This window comes from Anguilla rostrata, chromosome 9, assembly GCF_018555375.3.
Source record: "Anguilla rostrata isolate EN2019 chromosome 9, ASM1855537v3, whole genome shotgun sequence".
In the NCBI taxonomy this organism is placed as follows: Eukaryota; Metazoa; Chordata; class Actinopteri; order Anguilliformes; family Anguillidae; genus Anguilla; species Anguilla rostrata.
The window spans coordinates 22,491,289-22,514,525 of NC_057941.1; the positions used below are offsets into that span (position 1 = coordinate 22,491,289).

The 23,237-nt window shown below is 48.3% G+C and overlaps 1 protein-coding gene across 6 annotated transcripts in view; it reads left to right on the forward strand.

Annotated features, from left to right (window-relative positions):
• The window catches only part of robo3 (roundabout, axon guidance receptor, homolog 3 (Drosophila)), a 158,501-nt gene that overhangs the window by 19,674 nt on the left and 115,590 nt on the right, over positions 1 to 23,237 (forward strand). For 3 of the 6 annotated variants that reach the window (XM_064351072.1, XM_064351071.1, XM_064351075.1), the window contains exon 1: positions 3,937 to 4,605. The exons of 1 other annotated variant lie outside the window; for it this stretch is intronic. In XM_064351072.1, the coding sequence (XP_064207142.1) occupies positions 4,446 to 4,605 (160 nt within the window). In that variant the 5' untranslated portion in view covers positions 3,937 to 4,445. Of the gene's footprint in view, positions 1 to 3,936; positions 4,606 to 23,237 lie in introns of those variants that run through there. 2 more of the 6 variants (XM_064351070.1, XM_064351073.1) reach the window with 1 other exon arrangement.

Here is a 23,237-nt window from a genome sequence, read left to right on the forward strand (position 1 = left end):
GACTGGCTGCCTGCCCGTCGCCGCGCCTCCCCGCCCAGCTGGGACGCCTCCGCGCGGCCCCTCTCCCCCGCCCCGCCCCGCCCCGCCCTCTCCACTGCGGCCCAGAGGTGCTGGAACAGACCCCGCCCCAGCTGCTCTGGCCTCCTGCAGCTGTTTCGCTCTCGGTTCCTCCTCTTCAGGCTAAATGTCCTCCCTCCTCCTTCATAACTCCTCTCTCAAGCCCTGGTACCCAACCAGGTCTTACAGTAAGAGCCTGGCGGTCTAGAGGTCTGGAGCACTGTCTCCTAGCTCACGTTCCCGCTAGCTCAGAGCCTGCTTCCCCCCAGCATGTCCTCATGGTCTTCACCGCACGTAGTGGAAGTCTCTCTGCCTTCGGAGCTCAGCGTTAATTGATGCTGCTCGCGTATCCTCCTCATGGCTCGTTAATATGGCGGGGACGTCTCGTCCTCAGACCGGGCTGTGATATTCGCGTGAGAGGACCCCCCCCCCCCCCACACACACACACACTCCCAACTCCCCCCCCCGCCCTGTGATCAGCCGCACTTCTTGATGAGAGGAGAGAGATGAAGGTGCCGCACGCGAGCGGTTGAGAACATCCAGAATTCAATTCCATCGATCCCTGAAACAAAGCGCTCCTTCCTGTCCTTGGCAGCTTCATTACACACAACAGGTAAAAAAGCCGTGGGAAGAGGGGGAAAAAGAGCAGCGGCACTTTCTCTCCCCCGCCAGAGCGTTTCGGAGAGTAAACTTTCATCGACAGCCTGCTGCTCCCTGCGCGTTCGACTTAATTGAGTTGGGGGGGGGGGGGTAATGGTATTGCGGGGCTGTCTGGGGAGGGGACAGAGGAGTTGATGTTAATGAGAGATCGACTGGGCTGATTTTTCTCCTGGAGGTGAGAGGACGCTTCGGACTCCCAGACCGAGGCTCCGCATCGATTTGCGTACGTGCTCCCGCTGCGATGCGCGAAGGGTCCAGCTCCCTCTTCACCGGAGTCCGAGAGCGAGGAGACCTCCTCCGTCCGGGAGGCTCGGACCCATTTTGAGAAAAATCTTGGAGAAACCACTCTGAAAACCAACTCCAAGAACACCCACTCTAATAACCCACTCTGATAACTTACTCCAAGTACTCACCCCGAGAATCAACTTTGAAAACCCACTCAGAAACCCCTCTGTGATAACCCACTCTGGAAACCCACTATGATAACCCACTCCGGAAACCCACTTTGATAAGCCACTGATAACCAACTTTGAGCATCCACTCCAATAATCCTCTCCAATAACCCACTCTGAGAACCAGCTCTGACAACCCATTCGGATAACCCTCTCCAATAACCCACTCCGGAAACCCCACGGTGGTAATCAGCTGTGAGCGCCCACTCCGAGGGGTTTGAGACTGTGGAGGCGGCAGTGGCAGACCTTGCGGTGGCTTTGTCAGTCCCGGTCAATGGTCTCTGCTTTGGTGACAGATGCCATGACAAAGGCACAGACGGTCCGTGTCTATTTCTGAAGGGTGCCGCCCTGACACTCACCAGGACATATGCATGTACGTCCCACCCCCCCAAAAAAGCACTTGTGTCTCCTTAGTGCACCCCCCCCCAATATCACTTCACTGCCCTTCATTGCCTCATTGTCATTTCTGGAGGGGGGGGTGGGGTGTTAGGGAGTCCTTAGCACAGTTTGTGAAAATGTAAAGAATAAGCACAATAGATACAATGCAAAGTAGACCTTCTGAATGCGGTGATCTCACTGGCCGTGTCAGTGAGCTGGGCAGAGATGGGCAGTGATGACATCATGTGCCGCATCATATCATTGTTACATTCATCTGTTCTACAGTGTTTAACTTTGGATTTACTATTGTCTGTGAATAGGTACCTTTTTGGCAAAGACCACCTCAGTCTCATACATGGTTGTAGCAATCATGGAATCTGCTCAGCTCTCCTTGCTAGATTGTGAGTCTCTTGAAGCTCATTCTTGTCGGATAATGTGGAATTGGTGACCTTCGCGATACCTCAAGTGCTCGCGATTCCATCTCTCTCTCTCTCTCTCTCTCTCTCTCTCTCCCTCTCTCAGAAAATGAGTTCTGAGATTGTGAAAGTCTCGCCTCGGAAGCCGAGGATGGCAGAAAAACGTGGTGGCGTGAGGAAGACCACCGCTCTGCGCTCGCCCGGTGAGAGATTGCGGTGAGCCTGAAGAGCGGCGTCGGCTCGGTGTAATCACACGCGGCTCGTTTGGGCGAGGGGGAGGGGGGGGGGAGCGGGCGAGTGTTCCTTCAAAGTCTCTCACCTCTGCTGATAATGAATGCATGGCTTTCCGTCTCACAGCCTGTTCTGAACACAGACAAAACCTTCATGGGTCTGCATAAGGCACTGAGCTTCTGTTACGGGGTGGGGGGTGGAGTGGGGGAGCGCGCCTAAATATCGATCGATCGATCGGGGGCGGGGGAGCCCCCGTACCGCTGTACTGGTGTCGGGACGTTTGCGCGGGACGGTCCCGCGCTGAATTTACGGGCTCAGCTGTCTCATGAATGTAAGACCCCCGAAAATGAAGCGGGGCGCAGAGCGTGCTCCCCGAGCGCATGACGCCAGGGTCGTCACGCCGGCTTTGCGGGCGGGGACGGCCCCCATTGTCCCAAAACATCCCGGGACGCCGCGCTAATGGCTGTCACGCTGAGCCCGTCAGACGGGCTTCCCAAAAGCGCACGTGACTGCTCGGAAGCCCCGCCTCGCGTGCACGCGTGCGTGCACACGCGCCACACACAAACACGCACGTGCACGGGCGCCTTCCACACACCCCGCCCCGAAATGTTTAAACGTGCCGTCAGAATGACATCACTGACCTGGTCCGTAGACCGAGGGCTGTTCGTCTTTTTCGGGGGACAATTAAAACAAATCCCCGCATTAGACATACTATAATTCTCAGTTAAAAATGTTAGCCAAGTTTATTCTTGCTGGTCACGAGAATAAACCAAACTTTGTTTGTTTAATTAGAGCCCACCTACCATGCTAACAATAATATTGATGAGCAAAATTGTAACACTTTTGATTCAGTCCACGTTGAAAATAACAAAAAACCTCAAAGCGTCAAAGTAAATATGGCATGGTGCAGAAACAGCGAGGAAAAGTTGGAATGGATGAAGAACTTGAAGTTTTTTTTCTGAAGTTGAATGCTATTTTTATCGCCTCGAAGAGAAGTTTATTGCCTTGTTCTTTGATTTATCCTTGCGCCCCATTAAGAACTGACTTTTGTAGCTGACTGGCCAGTCTCCACCACGGACCTCCATTTATGGTCTGTATATCAGCCTGGAAGACTCAGATGCCAAATGAAATGTTAATCATAACAAATATAAGACTTAGGGTGGTATGGTGTCAGTCATTAAAGTTGATCGAGAAGCTGCAAGAAAAATCAATTTGTCTCAAGGAGTTGTTTTAAAACTGAGGCCTTTCATAAATATTTCACGCACGATCCGCTGCAGGATTGATTATTTTTGAGCATTTCTGACCGCGGTGCGCTAGTGCAGGATTCCGGCACCTTGGACGTTATTGAAACATCTTCGGCTGAGGCGGTAGCTGATGACAGCCGTTTGTACCGCTTCATGTTTGTGTGTGTAAGGGCATGCACGCGTGCGTGAGCCCGTGTGTACGCGTGTCCGTGCGCCGTCTGATCATGTGTCTGCGTGCGTGCGTGTGATAGACAGCGACAGTGTACATCTCCTCTCCTGCCTGCCTCCAGGGATGATTATTAATCCAATAATTAAACATTTATTGCCAACAGCACCTGCTCTCTCTCTCTCTGCTCAAGCCCTTGGGGACCCCATCACACGATTCCAGGAAGCTTGAGTATGGAGAGAGAGGAGGGAGGGAGGGAGGGAGGGAGCGAGAGAGAGAGAGAGAGGGTGACAGAGTGAGGGAGGGAGGGAGGGAGGGGGAAAAAAAGAGCAGCGATTCCAAAGGGTCATCAGATAGCTGGATTCTTTCACACCAGCTAGGTGTTTTGTGTGGATGGCGTGTGAAGTTATGTGAGCTCAGGACAATAGGAGGAGAAGGAGAAGAATCGCTCACGTTCTGGGGGCGAGAAGGATAGAAGAACACAAGACTGCATCCCCCCTGCTTCCCCCCAAACCACAGCCCCCCCCCCGGCAAGACCCCGTGGAGCCTGACCATCAATGGGAGGAAAAACCAAAAAGTTTCCGCTGTCTTTTACCTCTTATCCTGGGACTTTCAGATTTTTCCCCCAGTTTTTTCATTTTATTTACACACAAAAAATCAGGACGGAACTGCGCTGAATTGCCTGTGATTCCAGCTCTGGATCAGACGATCAAAATCTATTGCAAGTGGACAGCCCTGCAGATCTTTGAGAGAGAAAGTGAGAGAGCCAGCGAGTCGGAGAGAGAGAGAGAGAGACGGAGAGGGAGAGCAGGGCTGCAGAGGCAGCGTACTCTGGGGCGAGATGTTGCGCTACCTGATCAAAACTCTGCTCCAGATGAACCTCTTCACCGACTCCATGGGCAGGGATGTCTCCAACGGCACAGACCTGCTCTTCAACTTCACCTCCCTGCCCTCCTTCAACGCCTCCTTCCTGGACCTGGGCAACTTCACCAGCTTTAACGGTGAGTGGCGTCTTTGTGTTTGTCTTCATCTTTGTGCTCGAGTTTGAGTTTGTGTTGATCTTTGTGTTTGCATTTGAGTTTGTGTTTTTATTTGTGGGTTCAGCCCAGAGTTCATTCTTGTTTCTCCTGCCAGTTGGATCTTTAATACTCTTTTCGGGGGGGAAAAAATATATTCTTTTTGACATTTCCAAAAAAAAGAAAAAAAAAAAAAAAAACAGTGTCCTGTGTCTGTTTCAGCCTTAAAAAGTCCTTGTGACTCTGAAAAGTTGTCTTTTCAGTGGGCATAAATGTCAGAGATGATTTCCAAAAGTTTTCACTGGTTTATTTGTGTCGTTGGTTTTCTGTTCTGCTGCGTGTTGTGTTTGCTGCCATTTTCCTGGAATACGTTCAACCGCTTCCCTGTTATCTGGGGAAAATCATTTGTGTTTTTCATTCATTCACTTAGTGTGCTCTGATTTTTCCATTTCTTTCTGGAAGGCATACTTCACTCGAAACACTTTGTTATAGTTAAATTATAAAAATGACCAATGGCGCATACGTTTTGATTGATCGAACAACAGAACGTCATCGTTAAACTGTGCCTTCTTGCATGTAATGATTCTTTATACTTTTTTGTGTTGAGCTGCTCAGTCAGGAAATTGATTTGTGTAAAGACTGCAGTCTGTGCCAGTCTCAGGAGGGGAGCCTGCCGACTCAATCAAAGAGCGCCCCTCAAACGCTTGAGCTCCCGTCCTTCACACAAGCGCTTATTAATGTAAATAATGAAAAGTCTGTTTCACCCCCACTATTTTGTAGTGAATTTTTTTTTTTTCAAAAGGCCAGAAAACTGACATATCCATCTTAACTTTTGATAAGATAAATTGTTTTATATTGTAAGGTCGACTAATTAAAATGTGAAAAATATTGCTCAGGCATTATCTTGAGTGGCCCTAGTAGACGCTATCGTGGAAGCTGAATCATTCTGTGATTTGTGTGTTTGCTCGTGTGTGTCTGTGGTACGTGCATCTCGAGGAAACGTGTGAAAAGCTTCCCTGTACAGTCAGCTGATGAATAGACAGACTGCTGTGTTGTTTAGAAGCTGTTGGAGGAGAAGGAGAGAAAGCTATACGCCAGGTTAGCGATGTGAGAACGCTGCTGAATATCTGCTCAAGTCTTCTTTTTGCTTGCGTTCCAATAAGTGTGTTTTTGGCTGCTTTGAGGGAGAGAGAGTGAGATTGTGTGTGTGTGTGTGTGTGTGTGTGTGTGTATGCTTACTGAGATGTATCATGCGTGTTCAGTGTGTGTGTTATATATTGAGTGTGTGTATATCCGTGTGCATACTGTATGTATGTGTGCATATTGTACGTGTGTGTGTGAGTATGTCCGTGTGTGTGCGAATATGTTCGTGTGCATATGTGTGTGTGTGTGTGTGTGTGTGTGCGTGTGCATGTGTATGTGTATGTGTATGTGAGCGCACAGCAGCCAGTTTGGCAGTGTGTATAATGGAAGCACCATGTTGTGCTCTCCTCCTCATGCTGGGTAAGGATGACAGCATAGGGATATTGGGTAGGGGGTGTAATGTGAGGGAGATTATTTCACCTGCATGCCATTTAATGAGCTCTCGTGCTCTTTCTGTATGTCACAGAGCTCGAATCAATGCTCCATGCTCTCAAAGAAGAGGCGTTCATATTGAGACATTCAAGGATACAATCTCTTTGGTTATTGACCCTCTTTCTATTTTTATATTCATTTTTCAACTAATATAATCCAGCGTTGCAGAGTTCAAGAGGATGTTTTACATTTTATTATGCATGAGTAGATTATCACTTCTTCATTGTGACGCTCTGACGTGATTACTGCACGGACATAAATGTGCTCCGTTCTTTCTGCACTACCTGTCTGCCCTTCATTCTTTCTGTTCTTTTCCTTCTTCTCTTTCATTCTTTTCTTCTCTCGCCAGCGTGAGAGATCTGATTGTTTAATTCTGGGCAGACTCTTTTGAAACGGCCTGGATTCACAGCTTGTCAGTGGCGATGTATGGAGCTGCACGGTCAGGGAGAAAAGTTGTGTGGCGGTCCGGGGAGGGAGGGGGGCGTCGAGGCTCTCTTTGAAAGGACGGCACGTGGGAGGTTAATTTGCTTTGGAAACGCGGGGCAGATAAGCTGCTTATCCCGGCGGTGGGACGGTATTGATGATGCTGACGCCGAAGATCTTGGCGAGCTCTTTCCCTTTCGTCAACGGGGGCTGCCGATACTGCGCCATGGGGGCGGGGTGGGGTGGGGTGGGGGGTGGGGGGGACGCAGGTCTTCGCGTTTATTCGACGAGGCCCGTCCAGGTAGAGCGTTACGATCCTTACCTTGGGATCGCTGTCAGATCAGGGCACATTCACCCATTATCACGTCTGTAATCACACGCGCGCGTCCCGTTGTTGTATTTTTTATTATTGACCTTTGAGCCTGTGAAATGAAGACAGATGGACTATTGATTGCAGCAGGCTGAGCTGATTTTAGCCTGATTGCGAGCTGCAGACGGGAAACGCCGGAGAGGGCAGACCGTCCGTAGGCTGGCAGCTCTGCGGCGTCAGAGAATCTCCGCAGAGCCAGTAACAGAGAGCGGGGCCGATGGCCTTTCTCCAGGGGACAGGCGCAGGAGTCTCTCTGGGTCCTGCTCCTGTGTCCTGGGTCTTTTTTCTGCGTCCGCTCCGAGCGCTGCGGAGATCCAGCGCTTCGGGTCAGTCCGCAGAAGTGCCGGTGTCAAGCTCCATACTTTTGAAATAAGCGACTGGCTACCGGGGTCCCCACTGGGAACCAATCAAATGGTGTGAGTGTGTGTGTCTTTGGAGGAGGAGGGGGGGGGGAGGGGGTTGAGAGTAAATCCATGAAATAACTAATCCATGAAGTGAGAGATAATTCACACTGACAGAGTGAATACAGGGCCTCTGGGAGTTAGGCAGTTAATTCATCTTTTTTTTGTCCGAGGCATCATGCCGGGTGGAGGGTGGAGGTAGCTATAGTTACAATGGAGTGCCGTGAGGTCTGGCTTCGCCGTCACCAGCCAATTACATCTTTCAGTCATTCAGACGCGGGCGGCGGAGGCTTTTCAGCCGCTCGAGTGACATTTTTCACCCTTGGAATTGTCAGTCTTACAATGCCATTCGGCAGACCATTGTTGACCTTGATAACCGTCTCCAAGAGCTGAGCGGAGCAAGTGTGCGGTCTCTCCTCGGTCCAGTTCTGCTGAGCTGCGCATTTCTTCAAGAGCAGAGGGGAGCCAATCACAGTCCCCCAAAATTAATTAAAATGGGGACTTCATCTTTACACGGATGGCAGTAGCCGGTTATAATCAGTGCTGCTAGGTGACTAAATGTGACTATGGGGTGTTTGATGGAATCGCTGCAATGTGCCTTTTGAGAATCTTCCACGTATGACGGAAACATGAGGCAGATACGAAATGCACACGGTCGTACTGGCGTGCGATGTGTGCAAATTAAAGGTCTTTATATATGTGACGTGTTGGCTGGATGAGGGCTGCTTGGATCTGTTATGTGTGTGTGTGTGTGTGTGTGTGTGTGTGCATATATGACTGGGCGAGTGAGATGTCCTCAACCCCAGAATGCGTGAAGCTGTCACATGCTGTCGCTTACTAACAGATCTGAACCAATCATAGTGCTTGTCCAAAATGATTTTCTTTCTTGTTTCTTTCTCATAGTCCCACCCACAATGGGGCTCGTGAATCCTTGCTCTCTGATATGTGCGTTGACATGTATGTGTGTGCATGGTTCAGGGCGGGGCTCGCGTGGCAGTGGGTTTGTAATGACCAGGAATTAGGAGCTCCGGTGTCCGTGCTGGGGCTCATTATCGGAGCTCATGCTCAGCTGTTAGCCTGGATGGGGGGAGAGGGGAGGGGGATTTGGGGGACTATTTTTTTAATCCCAGCTCTGTGGGGGCCTAATCCCTTGTTCTCTGTAATTGGCAGTGTTGTTGTTGGGGGCATTGTGTCTATTGTGTGGCGCACGTGCCAAGGGTCTAATCCTTCCCAGCTAATGTGCCTATTTGTCTCCTCATCGAGGTCAAGTGGGCTGCCCGCGCTCTGAATGGCAGCTTTCCTAATGTGTCCTGCGTCGTTCCCCTGGCCCTTTCAAGTCGGGGACCTTATCCCTTTCTCCATTGTTTCTCTTTTTAATAACTTAGCCCAAAATTAGTCAGAAACACTTATTTTTCTACTCCTTTTAGAAGTTCTAACGTGCTGACGAAGCTGGGATCTCCCACAGGTCTTAATTACAGCTCAGCAGACTTATATTGGGGCAAACAAGCAGGCCTTCAGCTGTTATTGTCAGTCTTAATTAGCGCTGAGAGTCAAACATGCCCGCTGGTTTTCCATAGGATAAATTCAAATCAGCTTGAGCCACAGTTTAGCCCCGCATTTCAGTGTGTATTTACCTCTTGGCCGGTCTACCATGGGCTCACTTGGTGAGAGAGACTCTGTCACAGTCATTGCAAGTCCCAGAAGAGCTCACAGCAAAAGGGTCGCTGTTAATTTAACTCCAGCAGAGTTTTTATGAGTCCGACCGGGATCAAATCTACTCTATTAGTCAAATTTACTCCATCAGAGTCGATTTAACACTGAGCGCTTTATTCTGTAGCAGTATGCTCCAAAACAGCCACAGATAATTTAAGGACACAGTGTAATTCAGACTGTGTGAATGAATGCCCTGCGCTGTCAGCATCTGTCTTCACATTACGTTTATTTAGTGAATACTTTTATCCCAAGCGCCATACAAAAAGTGCGTCTTCTGTTCAGCTCTGTTGCCGTGGTGAGGGGAGAAACAGGGCAGTGTTCTGCCCCCTCTGCCCCCCTCCTGTGAAGTCCCTGTCCTCCAGGACACTGGGAGCCCTCATTTATTCACTCAAAACGGGAGGCCAGGGATGAATTATTAATGGCACCGTGGAGAGTCTTTCACAAAAACAAAATATGTTTATTCATATGCTGCAGCGCTGCCAGGAAGTGCCCTGTACCCCAATACTGGACCTGCTGGAAAACCTGGCCGGAATCCTGCCCTCTCTCTCTTTCTCTCTTTCCCACTTGCTCTCTCTATTGCCCCCTCTCTTTCGCTTTCTCTCTCCCCCTCTCTTTCCCACTTTCTCTCTCTTGCCCCCTCTCTTTCTCTCTCGTTCTCTTTCTCCCCCCATTCGCTGTCTCTCTCTCTTTTTCCCTCTTGCCCTCTCTCTCTTTCACTCTCTCACCCCCTCTCTCTTTCTCTTTCACACACACCATCTCTCTCTCACAAACTCTCTTTCAAACACACATACACACACTATTTTTCTCTCTCTCACACACACACTCTGTCTCTTTCAAACACACACACACACTCTTTCTCTCTCACACACACACACGCGCGCACACACACTCTGTCTCTTTCAAACACACACACACTCTTTTTCTCACACACACACACACACTCTGTCTCTTTCAAACACACACACGCTCTTTCTCTCACACACACACACACACGCTCTTTCTCTCTCACACACACACGCTCTTTCTCTCTCACACACACACACACACACACGCTCTTCTCTCTCTCACACACACACGCCACACACGCTCTTTCTCTCTCACACACACACACACACACACACGCTCTCTCTCTCACACACACACACACACACACACTCTCACACACACACACACACACACACGCTCTTTCTCTCTCACACACACACACACACACACACTCTCTCACACACACACACGCGCGCACACACACTTCTCACAGACAGCGGCGGTGAGGCGCATGCGGCCATCATTAAAACTGACCTTTTCCAGTATGCGGCCGCCAGCTCTTTAGCGCGGCGGCGCTTTGTAGTGCGTTAGAAAGGGAATGGCTGATTAATAGCGCCGCGCCGCGCGCCGCGGCTCTCCCCGGCTCTCCCCGGCCCTCCCCGGCCCCGGCGCTACGCGACGCGCGGGCTGTCTAAGCCCCCACCACCTGTGTGCGGCTCTCTCAAAGCCTCCCTCCAGTCTCAGCTCCTCCAGGCTCCTCCACTGCGCCGTAGTCATAGAGCGAAATCATTGCCCTGTAACGACCTCGCCCGCCGGTCAGGCGACTTGGTCTGACCTGAAGGTTTGCGGGTTTGTGTCCTGTTTGGGGGCATAGCCACTGCACCATTGAGCATTGCATGCAATCCATATGAATTTAGCACATATTCAGCCTTATGAATGTGTGACACTTTATAACTTTGTAACCCAGAGTAGAGAATCTGCAAGTAGCATGATATTATTTGTTTTCTCTTTATTAAATCTGGAACAGATCTTGATATTCTACACATGTTTTGCAGTGTGATTTTTCAGTCTGGGTGGATGATTGGCTTGTTTACATAGCAAGAAAGCCTTGTATCAAGGAAGTAATGTGTGTGTCTAATTTTTTAACAGGACAGTTACTTCTTTGGGGGGCGGGGGGCACAAACTGCTCTGGAAACTAAAAAAACGTCAAGAAAAGAAACTCAGCTCTGCGTTTCCTTGATCCCCTCTCCTCTCCTTCCTCTTCCTCGCCGGGGCCCATTCCTCGGCACGCTTTCACTGACGGATTCGTTCTCCGGCCACTAGGCTATGAATAACATTTCCGAAAAGATATCTGTCGTGTAGCAGCAAATTACTGTCATTTACATTCCTCGCTGTTCGGGGGCCGAGCTTTCCCCCGCTTAATCAGATGGATCGCCTCGTCCCCGCATTCCCCGAGATCCGTCCGCCGCTCGCCGGCTAATCCTGGGTTTTAATATCCCCTCTCCCCGTGATGATATGCAGAATTATGTACATAACAAAATGCGTATGGAAATCAGTATCAATCTGGATCTGCATGTATGACCGTGACTGTCACAAAGGTGAATCTAGGCAGGTGCCAGCGATGGCAGTCTGGCGATGAATTCATATGCAAATGCTTGTTTTTTTCCCCTCCCTTTTTTGTTCCGTCAATGTCTTCAATTTCTCCGAAGATTTACTGTAATACGTATTCCTGGGGATTTGATGGAAGGAAATAATTATTCGTCTCAACTTGTGGCGTCTGTACATCACTCCATGGCAGCCGTGCTTATTTCCACTCCATACACGGGCAGGGGTCTGCAGAGGAAGCGGGCGGGGGCTTGAAAGTTCTTCTTTTGAGGTTGTGTGTTATTATATAGAATTGCGGGATAATCTCCTTTTTATTCCACACTTGCTTTGGGTGCATCCGGAATAAATTAACTGGATTGCTGCTGTGTCCTTCATGCATCACTAAGTAAGGTGTATGTGTGTGTGCATGTGTGTGTCTGTAGGTGTGTGTGTGTGTGGGTGCGTGCACGCACATGCGCATGTGTGTGTTTGAGCGTGCATGTGTCTGTTTTCGTGTGCATGTGAGTGTTTTTTGTGTGTGTGAGAGAGAGGGAGAGGGAGACAGAGTATCAGAGATAGAAGGCCTCTGGTATGTCAGTATGATTTTGTGCTCTCTCTAGCTGGACTTATGTATTTTGTTACTCCCTTGCAATGATTTGTTAAGCTGTCAGTCACAGAGACATTCTGATAGAGATCAGGGAAGGAGAGTGTCAGTCTCTCTCTCTCTCCCGAACAGGCACCTGCACGTGCTCATTAACACCAGCGCCACGTTTCTCGTCAGCTCCCTCGCGTTAGTGTTGACAGACAGCGCAAAGCCTCGCGCGAGGCAGTGGCGTCTCACCGAAGCCCCGCGTGACGGCCGCGCGCGTCCCACGCTCTCCTGCGCGCGGCGCCGTGCCGTCCTCGGCGAACGTGACCTCAGCGCATACCGTTCCGCCGCGCGGGAATCGCTTTAATTGACCTGATTCCGAACGGCCGAACTTCCCGTGTTGAGTCGCGTGTTCCTCCCCGCGGCGCGGTTGGCCCCCGGGGGCCCCACCAGGGAAATCTGGTAACGAGCGTGAAGTCAATGATCGCCAGGGGTTAAGTGCTCTGATGACGGAGGGGTCAGGGAGCGGGGCGCCGACCCCTGGCCCCAAACGGACACACGCCAGCGGACGCGAGGCCCGCGGTGCGGGGGGAGCGCCTCGGAGCGCCCCCTCCCTCCCGGAGGCCCAACCCCCCCCCCCCCCCCATTGTCCCCAGCATCTGCTTCCAGCATTGTCATTTTAAACAGCGCTGAGGCTCCTGGCATGTGCACACACGTGTGCACGCATGCATGCCATGGACACGCATACACACGCACGTGCACACATACACACGCACGTGCTCTCACACACACGCACACACATATACGCACACACATACACACTCAATCACATGACATGCACGTGCATACACATACATGCACACCCAAGCTCACACATGCACAGACACACACTCACACACAAAACTCACTTATGTGCACACACATACGCATAAATACATACAAATCACAAATACACACAGATACACTCGTGTGGATACATGCACACATTCAAAGACCACATTGAGACATGACTGACTCTTCATTATGTGAGGTCCTCTCTTCTCTTTCTCTGAATTGCTCTTTCTGTCTTATTTGTGTCCCTGATAGATTGATTGAATTTATTTCACAAACCCACAATTAATTAAAAACAATTCATTAAACAGAAATAGGACATGAATTTAAAAGAGGGGAATAAGGATAACAGGTTACACAGACCACTTATTTCCATTGTGGTCCTTTGTTGAAGATACATGCAGGTATAAATTCACTTGGGAGCTAAATAATATTGGGGGGGGGGGGGGGCTTTCTCTACGTCCTTCTATCTCCATGGGCAATCATTTTCATTTTGTCGGCACAATTTTTTTATTCCTTGCGGTTAGCATAGTACTAGCGTTGCCAGAGAATTATCTATGCCCTACCCTAGTCAGGCCATGCATATTCATGCCCACAGTTCTGCACACATGCCTAACAAACCAACCGCTCACTCCATGGCCTTCAGCTGATTTGGAGAGATTGCTTCCTTTGTTCTCACGGCAGATTATCTTTATTGTGTAATACGGACAAAAATATTCATTTATACCCGCGTGTCTACTTTTCTCCTATCGTATTTAGAGCGTAAACTACTTCAGAAATATCCGTATCTCCGTATGTCCGCGCATTGGAACATGTTCCACGCAAAACTAATTCTGCACACACTGAAGATTATGCCATTGTATACCAATGAGGCGCAAAGCTCCGGAACTGTTATTTAATATGTATGTCATTCTCCAGGATTCTAGGCCCCATGACAGAGTTCAGGCGCTTCCCTGATTTATTTAGATTTATTTGGCAGCGATATATTATTGCTGTTCTGGCTGGGGTGTGACGGTCACGGTAGTGTGGCTGTGTGCGAGTATTGATTAATTAGCCCGGACTATTAATGGCTTGCGGACGGCTCGGTGTGGAGTGGCAGTGTGAAAAAAGAGAGGTGGGGAGGGGCTGGAGGCCAGCGCGAACGTGATGAATCACTTTCGCCCTGTGTGCAGTCGAGGGGCCCGTCGAGGAGAACCGCCGGCCAATCAATACGTTTTTCGCAGTTAAAACACTAATTAAGTCATTACAGGGCCAGTCCTGTCAGTCTTGCTACCCAATAACTTACCCCCACCCACCCCACCTCTGGGGAACGAGAGGAGAGCAGGAAATTGCTCCGCGAGAGGCAGCAAAACAGCACTTTTTCACCCCCTTTCAATACTAATGAGGAAAGCGATAACCGTGCCCCGCCATGCAAAGAAACATACGCTGTAATAATAATCTCAATCATAATCACACTCATAATTACAGCGCCGCGGAACGGCAACAACCGTAAACACAGATCGCGGGACAATTCATTATCAAACCATCGACTCGCTGTTTATAGGTGGCGTCACGGGCACTTTATGTCTCCGTGCGCACTCATACTAGATTCCACGTTCAGTCGGAGTTCGAGAAGCAACTGCAGCGTGCTATTCCACTTCCTATTCTTCAGTTGTTTCGAAAAGGTATGGCGCTTTTGGGCATTGAGCCTTAGGAATCGATTTGTTGTAGGAAATCTTGTCTGCTTGCCGGCGGTTTGCTTAAAGGTTAGGATGGCTTCGTTGAGTGAATGCCGAACTGTCTTAATTCTCTCCTGTGAAAAGCCTAACGCCGAACCGGAGTCGGTGGGAAAGGGCACCGTTGCTTCCGCCCTGTAGGTTTGTTACAGGGGCGAGTAGGTACAAAGACCTTTTATTATATTTCTTGACTGCTGACGCTCCTGAGCTGAGTACACGAAGGCTCTAAGTTCCAGACTTCAGACGCTCATTTCTATCACGCTTTGTGTCGTTTTCAGATCGATGGTCTTTTCATTCCCTGCAGGTCTTTAAAAAAAAGAAAAAGAAAACCTACTCCCGAAAAGGTTGTGCTACGGCTCTGAATTTTAAACCGTTCCCCCAGGCAAAAATGTTTGATCTCTGGGCTGTGCGGTGTAGGCTGTGAAAAAAAGCCCTGTTCCTAATTCCAAGGTGCTGTGATGTATGGAATGAAAGTTCCTAACTGGTGTCAGTGCACTTTTTGACTGACAGCTGGGTTATTATTGCTCTACCAGGCCAATGTTTCCCAATAAGATTAAAAATGGGCGTTCAGTGTTAAAATACAACAGTAATGTAATTAATTGCATAATTCAGTAATGTACCACTTAGCATTACGTTTTATTATTTAAACTATGTCAAATGAATGATGGAACATGGAATATTCAGGAAAGAAATGCACATCTTTTTAGGAATATTGGTTTAGAAAGATCCTAGTAGGTAAAATGACAAGCCAGAGGGGCTGAATGGATTACTCTTGATTATATACTATAATGCACATACTTATATTCTAGATCAGGGCTGCCCTACCCAATTCCTGGAGATCTGTTGTCCTGTAGATTTTCAATCCAGCACTAACAAAACACACCTCATTCAGCAGCTAGAGATCAGCATTGTGATTCTACGTAGTAGAATCAGGTGTGCCAAATTAGTGTTAAAATGAAAATTTACCGGATGGTTGATCAGCAGGAACAGGGTTTGGTAGCCCTGTTCGAGATGCATCAATGCATCTGTTTCTAAACTAGCATGAAATTTCCCCAAATATACTATAAACACCATATGAGTTTGCACCCAGCTGCAATCTCTTCATTCTGTGTTATGATGAAGCAAAGCAGCTGTGTTTACTTAGCTGTGTGTGACAACAGGCCATCCATGAAAACACTATTTAAAGTATAACTTTAATGTTACTAAATGATATGATATCATGACAATTGTGGGTGTGCTTGTGATAGGCGGAACAGGCAAGGGGTGGAGACCACCCTATGGGATGGTTCATACCGCATTTGGTAAGATTCTAGGCAGAGGCATATTGCAGGTTTTCTGTGGATTTATTCTGATGCTAGTACACCCTCGGCCACCAGGTGGTGCAACAGAAAAAATGATCACACAAACAATGGCCACCAGCCACCTGGTGGTGCAACACAAACAATAAGCACATTGGTACAAAATGTATTCTTCCCTCCCATGAACTATTTAAAATAAAATAAAACTAAATAAATAAACCTAAGAGGACAAATTACACTTTTCCATAATACAAGGTGGCATCTGAAGTTAACTTGGAAAACATTACCTTAGGTCAACTGCTGTCACAACAGCACTTGCACAAAACATCACAACATAAATATAAAGTGACAGTTTCACTCTGTATTACGCTTAAACAGTTTGTGCAGGGTAGCACATTCAGTTATTTTAAAGGTGGCGCTTGCTCTGTGACTCCTGAGGTACTGGAAAAACTTGGTCCCAGGGAGGTCTTTATTCCAGTGTATAATGATCAGCGGCCTGCTTGTGTTTAGCCACCACCTGGGTTACCTGCTCCTGTCATGCTAGGGGTGCAGCAATAATAATAATGGCTGGTATTTTATTTATATAGTGCTTTTCTCAAACTCAACGTGCATTACAATTGGTGGGGGCTTTTTCATCCAGAAGCCTGTTTTCTACAGCACAATGTCCCTATCGCTGCATTTATTTGTTCAAAGGGAAGAGCACCCCCTACTGGCCCACCGACTTTACTTCCAGCAGAACTGAAGTTTTCCCAGGAGGTCTCCTAAATACTAGCCAAGTCCAAACCTGCTTAGCTTCATCCATATAACAGGAACTGGGTACATGGAGGTATGGCTGCTGGCTTTCCCAGGAGTGGTAGTTTAGGTGGAGAGGACAGGGTATCCAAAGCTGGAAGAGGGAGTCCTGGGGGGTTATTTCACCAGATTTGTGGGGTCAGTTGGCAAACATCCAGAAATACTGCACTTTTAATTTGGGAGTCTGTTGGGTTTCATCCATTTTAGGATGTCGCAATCCTGCTTTGTGAAATAACACCCCACTCTCTCACCAGTCCAGTACAATGTGGTCCAATGTGCTCAGGTCTGAAGTAAGGCCATGTGACATTTCACTGAAATCACCCCAGCACTGCCACCTGCCACCTGCCAATACGATGCAGGCAGGGATCTCCATTAAACAGAAGAGCATGTTTTAGAGCAGGCAGCTGTGCGCTATTCTTTGTTCAAATGGAATGGTCCTTCAAATTTCCTGTCTTTTTGTAATTCATAATTCATAAAACGTAGCAAATTACCCACGCTCCCACTGATAAAAATTTAAATGCTTTGCCCTGTTGCTTAACCACAGTACCTCTTAATGGTTGCATTTGTTTGCGTAGTAAGTAGTACCCAATGTAAGGATGCTGAGGCATTGGGGCAATTTTTTGCAGTTGGTCTATCACCGGTGATACCGTTATTGCATTTTGAGTGTAAATTGCACAGCCCCAGAGATAGATAAAGCATGCTAAGATATTACCACTTCTCCAGGCTATACAAAGTTCTCGGTTGTATTTTCATTAGTCCAGTTCTACTTCCAACAGTTAAGTTTCATTTTATATGAATGCAGCAGTCATTTTCTTGCCATAAGCGTAACATACACTGCAGCTATGAAAAATATTGTGTAATTTAGGTTTCCCTTTTGTGCCCATTTGCTTCTCCGTGGTCCTTCCCCTATAGTCTCCTATAATTTAGTTTTAATATCCGTGCTTATTCCATACTACAGACTTGTATTTACTCATTGAAGTAGGTCTGTTTGTGTTTTCAGTGTTATTAACATGATTATCTGTGGGATTCTTCACCATGTTACTTTTTAACATGTATGTTAAGAGTAAGCTGTAATGTTTGATTGAATATGAGGTAGGAAAGTGGCAGCATAAACCCTCCAAACAAACAAAACAAAAACAAAAGTGTTTCTGTCATTATACAGCGTGGAAATAGTATGTTGATGGTCTACAGAAAAAAATACAAATTCAGACAAACATCGTTCACTTTGTAGAATTCATGCATTTAAATTGACACTAGGCTATCCCTTGTCCACAATGTCTGTCCCGGGTCATCTGTATTCATATACGGCGTATCTCTCCTGAGGTGTGAGGTGGAAGACCTGTGGAGTCTTTGTGTCGAATGAAGCCCATTGCCTCGGCGCGCGTTCTCAGCGGTCTCTGCGGCGTATCGGCCACTGTGGGGGGTGCGGAGAGGATGGCGAAGGGGAAGGCAGTGGGCTCTAAGTGAAAACGCTCAAGTGCAAATAATCTAGAGAACCGCGCGGGTCCAGGGCGCCGCGTGTGCCGGACGAAACCGAATTTTCTCGCCGTTTCTATTCTCCCCGGAGCGCAGGCAGCAGAGCCGCCAATTTGGTGTGATTGCGCCGGCCGCATGGCGGGAGGGTGACAGAGCCGGGTGAGTGCTCCCTCTGTCTCTCTCCCTGATAGAAATTTAATAAGTGTATTAGGATTGGCAGCTACACTCTCCGGTCGCCGGGGCTATTAGCATAAAGCTATTTATTAGTCTGATTTCCCAGGCTGAGAGAGCCGCAGTCCTTTTCAGGAAGGGAAGGGGGTGCTGGGGTGCGGGGGGGCGGTAGTGGCGGGTTGCCATGACAGCGTCGGAGGAAGCGGCCGCTGAGAGCAGAACGTGCTGCGGAATTTCCACTGTCCATTTGCGAATGGGGGAGTCTTTCTGTCCGGCGGATACGCGCTGACAGCTGACATTAAACGCAGAAAAGGACGAAGGTGAGATGTTTAACCCGGTTAGTTTCCCCTTAGACATTCCCGTGAATTCACGTGTTGTTTGCAGAACTGACTAGTTTTGTAAGCCTGCTGGGTACCCAGCTCCATTTAAGGCTGCATTAAACATTGTACACGATTTGGATTATAAATAGATAGTACCCCCTGAATTTAGAAGAATATTTGCCGCAAATGTAACCCAAAGTAAATGAGTTGTTCATTGTATTACTCTAGTCACAACCCCATTATAGCGATAGTAAATTAGAATCTGTGTGCTTGCGCATGCACAGCTACCTCATGACCTGAACATAATAAAATATAACAAGAGACGCAGAGCAGATTCCGCACATGAACCCATAAAGTTCAGTGTGTACAGTAAATCTCTGCACATATGCAAGACATTTTAATGTCTCCAGTCCAGAAAATGTCTTCAGTTCTAATATAAAAGGTAAAACCCTGCACACGCTCACATTTCTGGGTGAGATGGTGAAAAATATAGCACATAACATTTATAGCCATATAGCTCTTGGACAGAAACAGAAACGATGTCATCCTCTTATGCATAAAACACCAGAGGAAGTGTGATGTTGCGTTGCTTTTAGAACAACCAGCCACACAAGCTAGTTCTGAAATGAATATATATATATTTTAAATCCAGAAAAGCAAAGTAATTTGTTGGCTTGTGGGGATGTGATCTGGCTGCCTTTAATAAGATGATTGGTTTGATTGCACGAAGCCAATGTTACCTGAACTCAAGAGGTCGCAATCACCACACATGCACACACGCTCACGAAAACACGCATGCACCTACACACGCACACATACACTGTCATGTGCACATGCACACGTGCGCGCACACACACACACACACATGCACTCCCACGTGCACACACACACACACACACACACTACCACATGCATACGTGCACACACACACATGCACTCCCACGTGCACACACGTGCGTATACACGCAGTTGCAGTCCCTGGCAGTTCTGAATTGGTGTTCTTATTCCAGCCCAACAGCCCGGTGGCAGGTACGGGGAGGTGGGGGGGGTGTGAACAAGTCCTGGGGTCCTTGTGCTGAATGGCATTGGCCCACAGACCCCACCTCTGACTGCACATGCGTGCGTGCGTGCGTGCGGGTGAGTGCGTGTGTGTGCGTGCCTGTGTGGTTTTAATTAACCTCTCTTCATTTTATTTCTCTGCTTCTCCATTGGTTGGAACGTCCCTCCCCTCTGCTGCAGCTGGCCGTGAGCTCTGTGCTGTGTGTTGCATGCAGCTGGACTGCCTGTGCAGAACAAAGCCAAGGTGAATGTCCATGCTGTGCTTTCGCGTTATTGCAGTGACACAGCGAAAGCAACACGTATACCTTTGACATTTGTGAAACTGTCTCAGGAAAGTGTCAGTGCTTTCAGTTCCTCCAATAAGATGGAAGTGGGGGGTGGCGGGGAGGGGAGGAGAGGAGACAGGAGACAGGAGACAGGAGACAGGAGACAGGAGACAGGTCCCTGCAGCTGTTTAATGAAAGGGGGGTTTCTATGAAACACATTTGTTCGGAGGGAGAAATGCATATTTGCTTACTTTGATCTGCAAATCTAATGTCGGTTATTGGTGTGCGCGATTACCAGTATGTAAAATCTGGCTTTATTAATTTACTGTGGGATGTTCATTTTACATTTTGCAGTACCACGGTGTCCTGTCTGTTATTCCATCCTAAATAATGTATAGAATAAATACTGGCTCACCGTTCATAATGTCACATTTCACATATTCATACATTTTTAATGTTTTGATATGAATACTGCCCTGAATAAATACGACATTCGCAATTACTAGGAACGTGCATGAATTTATTCAGCAACACTATCTGTGAATGGTCCTTCGTGAGAGCTGTGTTACTCCTGATAAGCACTACATAAACATACACGTAAATTCCTATGTCAAGATGCACAGATAGGCACATGGTGCGCTGCAGCGTATCACCTCTGACCCAGCAAATGACCTTATCATGACCTGCCCTGAGGCTTTCCCCTCCGACGAATCTGTTTCGTTTAATCAAATCCCAGGTGTGTGGAAGTGTATATTTCTGGTGTTCCCGTCCTGCCCCTGGTTTGCCAGAGTACAGTGCGGTTATATGACACAGACACGGGGAGGAAGTGCTGAAGCCCCAGCCCTCCCGCCTGTAATTGCCATGCAGTTCGCCGCCTCAGTGTACTCCCCTCTGACTCTTTACTTCTCTCGGCCTCATAAGTTATTTATGGCAATCAATAGCGCCTGACCTTTCCCTCAGACGCCATGAGCGGGGAGAGGGGGGTTAGTGCGGGGCTCTGGGCCTGGAGTTTCAGGGTTCCCCGCAGCCCCCCAGTCTGTGGGAACCATGCGCCCAGGCTGTCTGTTTGACCGCTGCCAGCTCTGCACGTGGTTCCCATGATCTACGCTGCTTTCTGACTGTTAGTGATAGCACCGTGTGCAAACAGAGATGGGCTGAGCTACAGTATGCTACTGACAGTTCACTGTTTTAATCTAATCATCAGTCAGGGATGAATGGCTAATTGTAGCTCCACCTGTTACAGCCTTCATGAAGCCACACACTCCCCTCAGTACTGACTGCTGTAGGCTCTACCGTGCTCTCTGCCCCTCTGGCTGCATTCTGCAAGCTGACCAAACCTTTGAGCCTCTGACAAATGCAGATTCTGCTGTGCTTTCTTACCACTCTTACTGTGCTAAATGTTGTGCCTCTTCTCTTTTCTGCAGGTTTAACTGAATCTTTCTACCTCTTACTGCTGCTGTTTGGACTTTGCTTCATTCATATCCACAGATTCAGTTCTGTGTGGGAACCACACACTGTGTCCCTGACGGTTCTGAGCTGGTCTGTGTTCCTGACCACTGCAGTATTGACCGTGCCCCTGACTGCTGCCAGTTTGACTGTGTTCCTGGCCGTTGCAGGTTTGACCGCGACTCTGACTGCTGCTGGCTTGACCGTGCCTTTCTGTCCTTCATCATTTTAGGCTGTTCTTGATTCACTCTGAGAGATGAGGTGTGACTCTAGGGTGCTGCTCTGCCTGACTTTTGAAACCCGTGTAGCTTTTGAAAGAGCAAAAAGCAAGTCCAATTAATTATGCGCTCCCAGGAGCTATTCTCTGACACACAGAAGGTTAGCGTGCAATAATCATTTTAACAAGCAAAGCTCATTAATTTGAGGTTTTCTGGGGGAAGCTGGTAAAAAGAGAGCCAAGATAAGTTAGTTCAGCGTACCTGGAGCACACCAAATCAACTGTTGCCATGAGACGGTATGTGTATTTATAAAAGATGCTTTTATTCAGGGCGACTTGCAGAAGTGGAGAACTTCAGTGTTTGTCTCAGGAATAGAAATACGTGAGATCACCAAGTCACATATTTGCTATGGTGTGTGGTTTTAGTAGTAAAAGCAGACAGTTTTAATTAGGAGACTCTCTTCTGTGAGTTATTATGTGATTGGTAGTAGTTTACTAAGGCAAATGTTGTCTCATTACAGGAGATTCTGCTGATAAACCAACCAATTAGAACACATCTAGCAACAGCTATGGCTTTGACAGAATTTAAGTGCAACAAGCTGAATATGAATACTTACAGAATACCTATTCTGTAAGTAGAATGTCTAATTTGGTGGCCCTGCCCAGGAGTGTCTGATATTGCAATGTGTAACTTACCTTCCTGTTGCCTCCTGGGTACTTTCAGTGCCCATCTGTATAGCAAAGCAGGCTAAGTTCATGTTAGGAACAGGCTGGCAGAGTAGAGTAGAGCAGGCTGGGTTTGTGTGGAACAGGCTGGCAGTGCCCATCTGTAGAGTAAAGCAGGCTGGGTTTGTGAGGAACAGGCTGGCAGTACCCATCTGTAGAGTAAAGCAGGCTGGGTTTGTGAGGAACAGGCTGGCAGTGCCTATCTTTAGAGTAGAGCAGGCTGGGTTTGTGAGGAACAGGCTGGCAGTGCCCATCTGTAGAGTAAAGCAGGCTGGGTTTGTGAGGAACAGGCTGGCAGTGCCCATCTGTAGAGTAAAGCAGGCTGGGTTTGTGAGGAACAGGCTGGCAGTGCCCATCTGTATAGTAAAGCAGATTGGGTTTGTGTGGAACAGGCTGGCAGTGCCCATCTGTAGAGTAAAGCAGGCTGGGTTTGTGAGGAACAGGCTGGCAGTGCCCATCTGTAGAGTAAAGCAGGCTGGGTTTGTGAGGAACAGGCTGGCAGTGCCCATCTGTAGAGTAAAGCAGGCTGGGTTTGTGAGGAACAGGCTGGCAGTGCCCATCTGTAGAGTAACGCAGGCTGGGTTTGTGAGGAACAGGCTGGCAGTGCCCATCTGTAGAGTAAAGCAGGCTGGGTTTGTGAAGAACAGGCTGGCAGTGCCCATCTGTAGAGTAAAGCAGGCTGGGTTTGTGAGGAACAGGCTGGCAGTGCCCATCTGTAGAGTAAAGCAGGCTGGGTTTGTGAGGAACAGGCTGGCTAACTCGGGTGGAATGCTGTATTAATTTAGCAGAGACACAGTGTGTGGGGAGGGAGAATGAATGTGGCAGTGGAATAGCACAGGAGAGGTTCTGTCTGGACTGTAGTCAATAACATGTCCATCGC